The sequence below is a fragment of the Hippoglossus hippoglossus genome, chromosome 8 (assembly GCF_009819705.1).
Source record: "Hippoglossus hippoglossus isolate fHipHip1 chromosome 8, fHipHip1.pri, whole genome shotgun sequence".
In the NCBI taxonomy this organism is placed as follows: Eukaryota; Metazoa; Chordata; class Actinopteri; order Pleuronectiformes; family Pleuronectidae; genus Hippoglossus; species Hippoglossus hippoglossus.
Window position 1 is genome coordinate 4,211,880 of NC_047158.1, and position 11,156 is coordinate 4,223,035.

The following is an 11,156-nucleotide window of genomic DNA, read 5'->3' on the forward strand; positions in this document are numbered from 1 at the left end:
GAGCTCTCTCGGGCCACCGTACAACACTATATAATCAGAATGGGACTTTTACTTCCGGAACCAGGCTGTTTGAGATCTACTCTCAAAAACAGAACCAGTCAGTCGAGTTGCCTTCCTGCCGAATATGCGCATTTTATTTCAGTAAATCCGTGAGGGCGGGTAGTTAAGGGCTGTTTTCTATGTTTGAGAAAAGGGCAAAAGGGCAAAGGCAGCTCAGTCTCATTCTCCGGCTCTCTCTCTGTGCAACAGGTGTGTCTCCTCCACCACGTGTCTCTGTGCTGCGTGTCGTCACTTTGTCTTTTAGCTTTTAATGTCTCCACTCTGATGTGTATTCATGTAACTTCCTCTGCTGAGCCCGCGCTCTGTGCACTGACGGGTTTGACCTGTGAGGCGCTGATGCTAGCCTGGTTAGCCGCAGCAGGCCTCGGCCACGTGTTGCTTAGCGCGGGTTGAGATCAGCTCAGCTCAGCTCGGCTCGGCCTCGTCTCATCGCAGTGTGATGAAACAAATGTTGGTAGGGACATCTGTCTACTGTGCGCCAACTTTCTGACCGCGTGGGACACTGAGACACAAAGAGGCCGTTTTCACTGCAGAGCTCCTGCGCTGCCAGACTTTAGGGTGTGGACATGTTTTCAGTCAGAAGATGGCTGCATCTATTTCAATCAGTTTCGTGCTTAATCTGTTTTCCCATCTTTTTGCAGACTCGTCAGCCACATCGACTCAAAATGAAGGTGAACAGCACGTGGTAAGTAAAAGCTATTAGGTTAGATGGACAGTAGTTTCTGAAACTTCTCACTGAGTTTGAATCAGTAGTGATAAATAAAGATTAGTTCCAGTTACTCAAGATGTTACTAACGTGCCCTTCTTTCCTCAGGCTCAAACGGGTGTTTCCAGGCGTTTGGACTCATCAAATGCATCCCTGGTAATTGTACTTTTTAAACTCTACTAATCCAAAATGGAAGTCGCTGATGATTTCAATTATAAGAGTAGTGGACAGAAGTGATTTCTGAGCAGCTTTAGACGGAGACTTCCGTTTCCGCTGTGCACCATGCTCTCGGTGTCACGTGGACAATACCAACATGCGCTTGTATCCGCAGGTTGGAGTATGATGCAGAGGTGTGAAGAAGCTGGGGATGATGAGGTAAAGCTCATGTTTTCTAAATGTCGATGGCTTCTGTTTCTCTTGAGGTGTTTGCAAATCTTTATTTAGCTATTGAACATTTCACCAGGCTCAAAGACAAGGCCTCAGTTGTTGGTCTTAAGTCTGACAATTGTATTTTATAACTTGCATCCTTTTATTAACAGGATCCATTCAATCTGAACCAGTTTAATAACTCTCAAATCTCTTAATTTACAAGTATTTGATTTTAGAGCCACATCTGAAAACTCAAAGTGCAGTCTTGGCTCCACTCTGACCACACCTCCAGAGAAGCATCGGTCTGCACGTGATCCCTGTGCTGCTGATGACATTTATTTGCTACTCTTGATCAAACGATGATGATACCAGCAACCACCATGTTTTATTATCTGAGGCACTGATGAGGCCGTGTCTGACGTCCTGAGATTCTTTCATGGCTCACGTATATGTCTTGTTTCTGCAGGTGTGATCACACTGACTGAATTCACTCTTCGTTCACGACATTCAATAAGGTAACGAACTAGACTTTTATCTTGACATATTTGCCCCAAAACAAACTGTTAATGATGATTATTGTTAAACAATGGGAATCTCTCTGATAAAGGGTGAAAGAGAACTGTTTTCTGATGCAGTGCTGGTTTAGGAAAAGCTTGTATGTTTGCAGGTTTTTTTGTTTTCTCAACTTCTGGTGTTTGTCTTGCAGATGGTCTCGTGTTTGTGCATCTGGTCTGAACGCTCTAGTATGAGCTACTGGTGAGTTTAAGATTTTACCGGTTTAGTTTTGAAACTGGTCTGATACAATGATGATCCCATAGTTCAGCACAGTTAATCAATGAAGAAGAACTATTGTCTTTCGCTCCTATCTGATGTGTCGGCTTCTATGACCTCCAATGTCTCCTCAAACGGGATTTGGTTTTAATTGAATTTCTTGTTTATTTTCAGAAACCTCTCTGGCTACAGAATGCTATGGTGAGTGAGACTGAAGTTTTATCCTTAAATGAAGTTTGACACAATGATGATACCATAGTTCAGCAGATTTAACAATGAAGAAGATCTATTTGTCTTTCGCTCCTAGCTGATGTGTCACCTGTAATTGTCCTCTAGCCCAAACAGCTTATTATGCATACTAACGTCCCCTCTGTTCTCCTCAGACATGTGACTTCTCCGCCGACTAAACTTCCAGCCTTGTTGGTACATCTCACATTCAAATCAAATGTTGCTAATGTTCAGGCGTGATGAATGTGAATCAGGTCGCTGATCCAGTTGAGGAAATATGTCATGTTTCTGATCTGATACTTGTTGCAAGAGATAAAATTGCTAGTTTCTGCAATCATCATAATTGAAGCTGTTTTTAATTTACAGATCTAATGGGATCTTGGGCAGTTGGGTGCAGAAGATGTCACACAAACAATGTGAGTATGAAAATAAAAACTGTAGAACCTCAGTCCCAGATGACAAGTGGAGCTGGACACAAACATGCCCTTTAGCTATCAGCAGGTAGTTGTCAAGACTGAAACTGCTAGTTGGCTTTTTTCACTTTATATCAAATAAAAGGTATGTAGTTAGGCTAGAACTGCAGGATTTAATTGGGATACCTATTCATAATGTAAACTTATGTTGAGTGGAAATAAAAGTCAAATTGGAAAATGCATGAATTGGAGTAAATTCATTTACAACTGACACCAGCTCCATTTGCTGGTTGAACTCCACCTCATCTGGGTCTGAGCAAGCAGCTCTGGTTCATTAGTTGGGAACTTGGTTGGTTTTAGTGAACCTCATGATCCCTGTAGTCTGACCTTGTGATGACTAGATGACGACTGACTTGAAACCATGGAGTCTAGTTATATTAGCTCTATCTGATTTGGTCAACGTAGAAAGCTTCACCCCATGTATGTTGTGCATACTCATCTTATGCTGTTCTGTCGTCTGCAGGTTCTGATCGCTCTCTGAGATCCGACTGAACGGCCAAGACGAGGTTGACTGAGGTGAGAATTCAGAGAATTGCAAAATGGCTTTTGCTGGTTCAGTGATGTCTTTAACAAATGTCTGACCTGAACTTGTAATGTGGACAACATTGTTGCTGAGTAACCTGCAAACTTGAAGCTTAATAGACCAATCACTGACTTGTAATAAGGGTATTTCTGTCTCTTCTCCAGGAAAAGGCTGCATCTCTTGGGCTGACCTTGGTAAGTATTTCAAAGTCTATGACAAAGTGCCAATGTTGGTTTGATAGAAAATATTGACATGAAAATCTGCTTAAATGGACCACTACCTGTGATGACAAGATTCTGCCAAATGATATCTCTTGATTATACCTTACCGTTCCATATTTCTCTGAGGTTGTGGTCTAAAACAAATGTTTTGTTACTTGATACCTGGTTTTATTTTAAAAGACTTGTTTCTTTCCACAGAAAGCAGATGTAATGTCCTCTGGCCCTCAGACAGCCTGATGTTTTACTCTAAAGGTAAGTACAAGCCTGCTAGAGTACAATATCTGAGTCGTGATGATATCAAATAGACTTTATTGTTCTGGATATTAAAACAAAGCTGCCTCTTTTTCAGATTCTGTGGTATTATGGCGACCGGAGTTTGACCTGCAGACAATTTAATATCTCTTGGCAAATGTGTTTTCAACATTGTTGCAATAAAATACTCAAAACGAAATATTGATGTTGTTTTTTTTGGAAAAATATGGAAATTGTGTTTTAAAGTATAATTGACTCAACTACAGAGCTGGTCAGTGATTGGAAGTCTTCATTGTGCCAGAAATCAATGATAAAATGCAATGTGATTGCAAAAATGTAAACAAGACTCATTTTAACTTAAGTAGGTTACTTAAGTCAGTTTGTAGGGATTATGCAAAACCTCAACTGATAGCCATGAAATAGTGTGGGGTCAGGCATGTCTCAAAGAACCCGTTACATTTGTGTGGATCTGGGGTATTTGATATAACGTTAGGAAGTTTTTTTGCCTCTTACTGATCTCAAAAGAATTTGGCTATGGGGTAATTTGTCTGATGTGTGGGAAATGAGATTATTTTTTTTATATTGAATGTGCTTAGTTTTTAAGCAGTTACAACCTAAGCCTTAAGCTCATCTATTGAATGGGCCTTGTTTTTCTGTTTAATTTTCATGTGCACTTTCAGGTTCCAGCTTTCAATTATAAAAATAGACATGGCAAGAAATCAACAGCATGAACAAATGCGTGATTCTTAAACTCTTCAAGCTAACAGCTACTCATAATGAACCCAACATTAAATCAAGGTCAAATAAAGACAGTAGGCAAACTGATCCCTTTTTTTTATTGCGGAGAACATTTCTTGAGTACGTGCTCGTCTCTAGACTTCTGAGGACACGCATTGACATGATTCATTCTCTAACCTTTACCATTGCAACTAAATACCTAACCTGAATCTACTTATAGCCCAAATCTACCTCTAACTCTAAAATCAAGTCTTAACCCTCAAACAACCCATTGACTGTGAGGACCAGGCAAAACCGCCCCACAATGATGAATTGAACCAAGATGGGCCATTATAACTAGATAGACATGCACACACACACACACACACAGAGCTATGCTTCAGACTTTACCTTGACTTCCATTCATAATGGACAGCCTAACGTAATCCTTCTACCTTAACCTGACAACAATCCACATCTGATCTTTAACCTTAACCAGGAACACAGAAATGAAGTTTGGCCTCATCAGGACTGAGCTTTGGTCCCGTCAGGTCTACTGGTCCTGACAAGGTCAATGTTTATACTGGAAAAGACCTACAAATTTGTACACACACAAAATCACATATTGATTAACAGACATTTTCTGAGATAAGATTGTATGTGTGTGGGTGTATTAGCTTAAAAAATATGTTCCAGTAAAAAACATACAGGAGTGAGAACTACCATTAAGGCAGTTTTAGTATTTCAGCCGGTGTTTATGTGTCATTTCGCTGAGCAGTGTTTCACTTCGCCCACCCTTGTGGTCTATTTGCGGGTGGCAACCGACATCAAGGTGCATTAGCGCCATCTACTGTTTAAATCACGATGGTTGACAAAGATTAAAATAAAAGAATTGTGACGAAAAGAAGAAAGAAAATTCACATAAAAGAAAATAAATCACTACAAAGGCATGAAGTTGATTGTGTGGTTTTATTCTAATTAGACATCAAAGCCGTGTGAGAGGTATATAGGCCGTGTGAAAGGTATATAGGCACACACAGCTTCATCACTTCAGTCACATGAACAAAAATCAACAGGAGAACTATTCTGTCACCATGTCTCAAAACAGTGAGTTAGAAATCAGTGTAGGAGACCTGATCCCCTCCCCCACTACACAGTACCAGGCACAGACAATCCTGGGCAATGGCGTCTATGGAGTGGTCATCCAATGCAGGAATGTGACCACCGATGAAACGGTGGCTTTAAAAATGATCAAAAGCATGGAAAACATTGACTGCGCCAAGGAAGAGGAGGTCACCCTTCAAACCATGAAGGCGCTCCACTCAGACAGGTTCAACATCGTCAGATTCAACGAGTCATTCACCTACAAGGGGCATTACTGTCTTGTGTTTGAGCACCTGGATATGGATCTGCAGAAATTCAAGCAGATCAGCCCGGGTCAACACCTTCAGCTGAAGCAGATCCGCCCCATTCTACAGCAGGTTTGTTTTTTAAACTCAAGCTCTTACACTAACTGCTTTGTAGGGTGAAGGGTAAACTTGGTTGCTAAAATGTGTCTGTTATGGTTGTTGTTGAGGAAATAACTCTGTAGCTCATGATTATTATTATGTTTTTCATGATTTCAGCTGGCTACATCCTTGGAATTTCTGAACAGCGCAGGGATCATTCATGCAGATTTGAAGCCAGATAACATCATGTTGGTGGATCATGTCAGGAAGCCACTCAAAGTTAAAGTCATTGACTTTGGTTTAGCCTTCGATGATCCTGAGGAACAGATCGGTGATCTCCTCCAGCCTTTGTGGTACAGGTAGGTAACTGACAGCACATCTGTATACCTGGGACAGCTGTGTTTGCTGTACTTAATTAGACAAGTCCTGTACGCTGGCATGTCAGGTTTATGTCTCAGAAACGGACAGTAACATATTGACAGTAACAAGGAGTTTAGTACATTTTAAAACCTCAGTAATATGTTTGTGTTTCTTATCCTAAGATCTCCTGAGGTTCTGTATAAAGAGCCTTTCAGCGGGGCCATCGATGTATGGTCTCTCGGCTGTATTGCTGCTGAGCTGTCTACGGGCAGACCACTGTTCCCAGCCTCTAATGAGAATGAATTGGTCAGTATCTGCACTTAAATCACAACAAACACGTACAGTTCTGCCGTGATGTTTGTGTATTTTTAAATCCACACACTTGATTATTATAGTGAGAGGGTTTCCAGTAGAAGTTCACTGATTTCTACTATTTTACTAATGAGACAAATCAGAGACACTTCATCCATATGTCTCAGTAATAGAAGTGCACCTGATGTACATGATCAACAATGTAAACTTGAAGTTAACTAACTCTCACAATGTTGTGTTTTCTCCACAGATGAGGCAATTTGCGTTTGCAATTAGAGATCCAGAGCATGAAGGAAACTTCCTACCTCATGCGTTCTGGCCAAGACGCTGGATGGAAGGCAGATTTATGGTAAGAAAGTAGTTTACAACCACTTAGCTGGCTCCACTAGCTCACTAATTATGGTGTCTTTCCTTCAGTCTGTGTTTCTTTCCCCTGTGCCATCCACTGCAAACTATCTCAATGAAACAATTCTTCATTTCAGTCAATAGTTTCAATTCTCGTTTGTGATCAACAGCCTGGATGAATTTATAACAGCACAACGTTTTCATAATCCAAACACGAGGACATGTAACAATGTTGGTTTTCCTCATCTTGTTAAAGGGGACTCATCCGCTCTGGGTAGAAGACGTCCAAGCTGAACACTGTGACCTGCAGTGCTTTTTGGACCTAATGACTCAGATGCTGATGATGAGTCAGTTAAGAAGAATTACCCCCAGCAGAATTCTCCAGCATCCATTCATCACGATGAGCCACCTTCAGGGTTCATTCAGAAACAGCCTCTAGTAAGTTTGTGCTTAGATGGTCTGTGTAAGTCTGTGCTGATAGACATGGGTAAAAAATATCTGAGATATAAGGTGATTAAGGTGTTTGGCTCAGCAGTTTCATTTGTCTTCCAGTGTGAAGTCATGTAAGGATCTGATGGACATCTGTCAGGATCCAAGCTCTGACGATGGAGGACATGGAGACCAGGTGGTCCTTCAAATGTCCCTGAAAGAGGACGCCTCCAGCCGCACTGCCAGCCCAGCCAAGGAGCGCAGCCCTGCTGGGATGACAGATGAGAAGCATTCAAAAATGAATGCAAAGCGTGGCACCATGTGAGTGTTTGAAATATCTTCCTGTCTTGATCATTTTATATTGTAGAAGAACAGTTCAACATTTTGGTAAATATTCTTGTTTTTTGCTCAGAGTTTAATGGGAAGAATGATAAAACTCTCATTAACTATGGATCTGCAGCCAAGTGCAGTTTAGAATGTGCATTTTTAGAAATGTCAAATCACTGCTTTAAGATCAAGAATTAAATTATTTTCTTATCCACATCACAGACCAGAAGACTCCCAAGCAAAGGTCAGAAGGAGTGAGCGACTGGCGGCCATTCGAAAAGGCACAAGTGGGCAAACGGGCCCAATCAGGATGAGGATGAGAAAGAGACACAATCCCACAGGGATGGGAACCCCTCGACAAAGACGACAAACATGAGCCTCAGAAAAGGACGGACCTTGTGAGAGGCAACAAAAAGTCAGAAGCTGCCCCCTCCAACTCAACCAATGTTCATTCCCCAAGAAGAGGATGAGGGACGAAGAGGAGGTGCCAGTGTTGGACAAAACCTGCTCATGGAGAGAAGGAAGGTAGAACTTGCCCGTTCTAAAGACTGCGAGTCAGCAGCTTCAGGTTCCTCGGGGGCCACATCAGTGATGACCTGACCTGGACCAACCACACAGACTCCATCAGGAAGACGGCCAGACAGCGGCTCTTCTTCCTCCGCAGGCTGCGGAGGCTCAACATGGATGCCAGGATTCTCTGCAATTTCTACAGGTGCACCATAGAGAGCATCCTGACTGGCTGCATCACCGCCTGGTACGGCAGCTGCACCGCCCTGAACCGTAAGGCTTTACAGAGGGTGGTGAAGTCTGCCCAGCACATCACCAGGACGGAGCTACCATCCATGGAGGACCTCTACACCCAGCGGTGTAGGAAGAAGGCCAACCGGATCATTAAAGATCCCTATCACCCCAGCCATAAACTGTTCTGCCTGCTGCCGTCTGGCCGACGGTACCGCAGCATCCGGGCCCGCACCACCAGGCTCAGAGACAGTTTCATCCCCCAGGCCATAAGACTTTTAAACTCCTCCAATCTGTCATAACTCTGCACCTTAGCATATTTGCACTATTGCATATTTGCACTATTGCACACACTTGCACTATTGTTTTTCTTTTTTTCTTTAGGCGTATATATATATTTTAGATATGTATATTTTATTTTAAATTTTAAATTTTGATTGAGCATTGTTATAAGAGAGCCTGTGACCCAAGCATTTCATTGCAAGCGACTGCTTAATGTTATCGTTGTGCATATGACAATAAACTCTTGAATCTTGAATCTTGAATCTTGAATAAGGAGAGCGAACTGGACTGTCAAGATATTAATTTGTGTTTTATCTGCTCTTTTTAATCGATGACCAAAACCTTGCGCCACCTTAAGGAATGGGCGTGGCAAAATAACTGACTAGCGCCCCCTAAAGGGCAGCCCCGGCACCATGATTGGCCGACATGTACAAAAATCGATGGGGACATGTGTCTTCTCATAACAAACAAATAAGTCTCTTGGATAGATATGCTAGACCAAACAGGAAGCCCGCCATTTTGACTTTAGTGGCCATTTTCCACATTTTCCACATTTTTACTTTGAAGTACTTGTCCCAGGGCTTTCATCAGATCAACTTCAAATTGAGATGAGTGTCATCTAAACAAGATGGAGATAAAAACTAACTCAAAGATCGATTTTTCGTCAGACGGTGTGACCGTGGCGTTGCCTCAAAGTTTGATTACACGCCATCAAAACACAAGGTTCTGTATCTCAGATATATTTGGTCCAATCGAGTCAAAACTAGACATGTAAGACAAGAGTCCCGGCCTGATGACATCTACACAGAAATCATGACTTAAAATCACAGCGCCACCTGCTGGCAACAGGAAGTGACATGTTTCATACTTTGATGCACTGCTCCTGGCTGCTTTACAATATACAGCTCAAATGAGCTCAGTCAAGTCATTGGACCATGGTCAGAATCGTGACATTTCCTCAAACCGTGTAAACATTGAGGTGCGGCGAAGGATCATCCTTCGCCAAAGGAGACGATGTTGTCATAACTACAGTGTGCATTGTCCTATCACTGCCAAACTTCGGTCTCATGATCAGAGATCAAGCCTGAACAGCTCTATGTGTCAATATTTCCTCAGTGTCATAGCGCCACCTACTGATTCACCATGAAACAGGAATTACTTTGTGAATCCACTCTGCATTATCCTACCGGACCCCAAATGCTGACCTATAATCACAATCCAGACCTGCACAGCTCCATATATTAATATTAGTGCAGGGTCATAGCGCCACCTACTGATCAGTGTGATAATTAAGTTGTTGTAACATTGTCCAATTGACACAAAATTGCTCATGCTACATCAGAGCCCCTTCTTCAACAGATATATTAGTATGTATGTAATAATAGTGATGGCGCCACCTACTGGCAACAGGAAGTAAGCTTTGTTTTACAACTATCATTCGATTTACATAAAATTTTCACAGTGGGATGTGCTATTTGATAGCGTGGACCGTAATGAGCAATTAGCAGGCAAGGATCGACATCACGTGACGGACGCAGGAAGTGAAGCGTTTGTCCTTGCCGCAGTGCGCAAAACGCATGCAACGCAGAGACGTGCACTTGTTCAATGATCGCTCTCTCCACCAACCGCAACAGGCTTCAAATTGCCTGTGCTCGGCCCGTTAGTGCTACAACGTAGCCCTACTTCTAGTTGTTATCAAATAATGTTTGTGATTCTTTGCGAAGTTCCATCACCACTGACGAGTAGCACACTTCAATAACTTCACACAGCACCGAACTACAGGCAGGTTCATCACTTTTTTTGGGTCCCCAGGAAACATTTCCGGTGTCGTTTTCGTTATTTGTGGCGCTTTTCTGTATTTGCGTGTTTTGGGACTTTATTTTGCAGCCCACGTGTCGTCAAATTGATGAAGTTGTTTTTTTGCATGTGTTTTGTTAATTTGCAGTGCGTTGAGCTCTCTCGGGCCACCGTACAACACTATATAATCAGAATGGGACTTTTACTTCCGGAACCAGGCTGTTTGAGATCTACTCTCAAAAACAGAACCAGTCAGTCGAGTTGCCTTCCTGCCGAATATGCGCATTTCATTTCAGTAAATCCGTGAGGGCGGGTAGTTAAGGGCTGTTTTCTATGTTTGAGAAAAGGGCAAAAGGGCAAAGGCAGCTCAGTCTCATTCTCCGGCTCTCTCTCTGTGCAACAGGTGTGTCTCCTCCACCACGTGTCTCTGTGCTGCGTGTCGTCACTTTGTCTTTTAGCTTTTAATGTCTCCACTCTGATGTGTATTCATGTAACTTCCTCTGCTGAGCCCGCGCTCTGTGCACTGACGGGTTTGACCTGTGAGGCGCTGATGCTAGCCTGGTTAGCCGCAGCAGGCCTCGGCCACGTGTTGCTTAGCGCGGGTTGAGATCAGCTCAGCTCAGCTCGGCTCGGCCTCGTCTCATCGCAGTGTGATGAAACAAATGTTGGTAGGGACATCTGACTACTGTGAGGAAACGCCAACTTTCTGACCGCGTGGGACACTGAGACACAAAGAGGCCGTTTTCACTGCAGAGCTCCTGCGCTGCCAGACTTTAGGGTGTGGACATGTTTTCAGTC

General features: G+C 42.8%; 1 protein-coding gene, 3 long non-coding RNA genes, 8 other non-coding genes and 1 pseudogene across 12 annotated transcripts; all 13 read left to right on the forward strand.

The window, feature by feature from the left end:
• The first annotated feature begins 485 nt into the window (after positions 1 to 485).
• LOC117767077 lies at positions 486 to 559 on the forward strand (annotated as a pseudogene).
• A 160-nt stretch (positions 560 to 719) lies between these two features.
• On the forward strand, positions 720 to 2,332 carry LOC117765870. The gene is made up of 7 exons (XR_004614631.1): positions 720 to 745; positions 875 to 922; positions 1,098 to 1,141; positions 1,602 to 1,650; positions 1,842 to 1,891; positions 2,081 to 2,107; positions 2,290 to 2,332. It is a non-coding gene; the product is annotated as an uncharacterized LOC117765870 (long non-coding RNA).
• LOC117767096 lies at positions 961 to 1,029 on the forward strand. Its single transcript, XR_004614857.1, has one exon. It is a non-coding gene; the product is annotated as a small nucleolar RNA SNORD75 (small nucleolar RNA).
• Positions 1,456 to 1,535, forward strand: LOC117767062. The gene has a single exon (XR_004614825.1). It is a non-coding gene; the product is annotated as a small nucleolar RNA SNORD24 (small nucleolar RNA).
• Positions 1,694 to 1,772, forward strand: LOC117767063. The gene has a single exon (XR_004614826.1). It is a non-coding gene; the product is annotated as a small nucleolar RNA SNORD79 (small nucleolar RNA).
• LOC117767082 lies at positions 1,931 to 2,013 on the forward strand. Its single transcript, XR_004614843.1, has one exon. It is a non-coding gene; the product is annotated as a small nucleolar RNA snR60/Z15/Z230/Z193/J17 (small nucleolar RNA).
• Positions 2,143 to 2,225, forward strand: LOC117767080. The gene has a single exon (XR_004614841.1). It is a non-coding gene; the product is annotated as a small nucleolar RNA snR60/Z15/Z230/Z193/J17 (small nucleolar RNA).
• A 797-nt stretch (positions 2,333 to 3,129) lies between the features above and the next one.
• Positions 3,130 to 3,788, forward strand: LOC117765871. Its single transcript, XR_004614632.1, has 3 exons — positions 3,130 to 3,324; positions 3,550 to 3,603; positions 3,701 to 3,788. It is a non-coding gene; the product is annotated as an uncharacterized LOC117765871 (long non-coding RNA).
• Positions 3,160 to 3,226, forward strand: LOC117767088. The gene has a single exon (XR_004614849.1). It is a non-coding gene; the product is annotated as a small nucleolar RNA SNORD78 (small nucleolar RNA).
• Positions 3,408 to 3,480, forward strand: LOC117767072. Its single transcript, XR_004614834.1, has one exon. It is a non-coding gene; the product is annotated as a small nucleolar RNA SNORD47 (small nucleolar RNA).
• Positions 3,789 to 5,414: 1,626 nt separating the features above from the next.
• Positions 5,415 to 6,131, forward strand: LOC117766052 (homeodomain-interacting protein kinase 1-like). The gene is made up of 2 exons (XM_034592760.1): positions 5,415 to 5,801; positions 5,946 to 6,131. Exons 1-2 carry the CDS (start codon positions 5,415 to 5,417, stop codon positions 6,129 to 6,131), a joined length of 573 nt encoding a protein of 190 aa, XP_034448651.1.
• Positions 6,132 to 6,412: 281 nt separating this feature from the next.
• Positions 6,413 to 7,378, forward strand: LOC117765875. Its single transcript, XR_004614636.1, has 3 exons — positions 6,413 to 6,789; positions 7,042 to 7,223; positions 7,338 to 7,378. It is a non-coding gene; the product is annotated as an uncharacterized LOC117765875 (long non-coding RNA).
• A 3,619-nt stretch (positions 7,379 to 10,997) lies between these two features.
• On the forward strand, positions 10,998 to 11,077 carry LOC117767076. The gene has a single exon (XR_004614838.1). It is a non-coding gene; the product is annotated as a small nucleolar RNA SNORD74 (small nucleolar RNA).
• Positions 11,078 to 11,156: the final 79 nt, after the last annotated feature.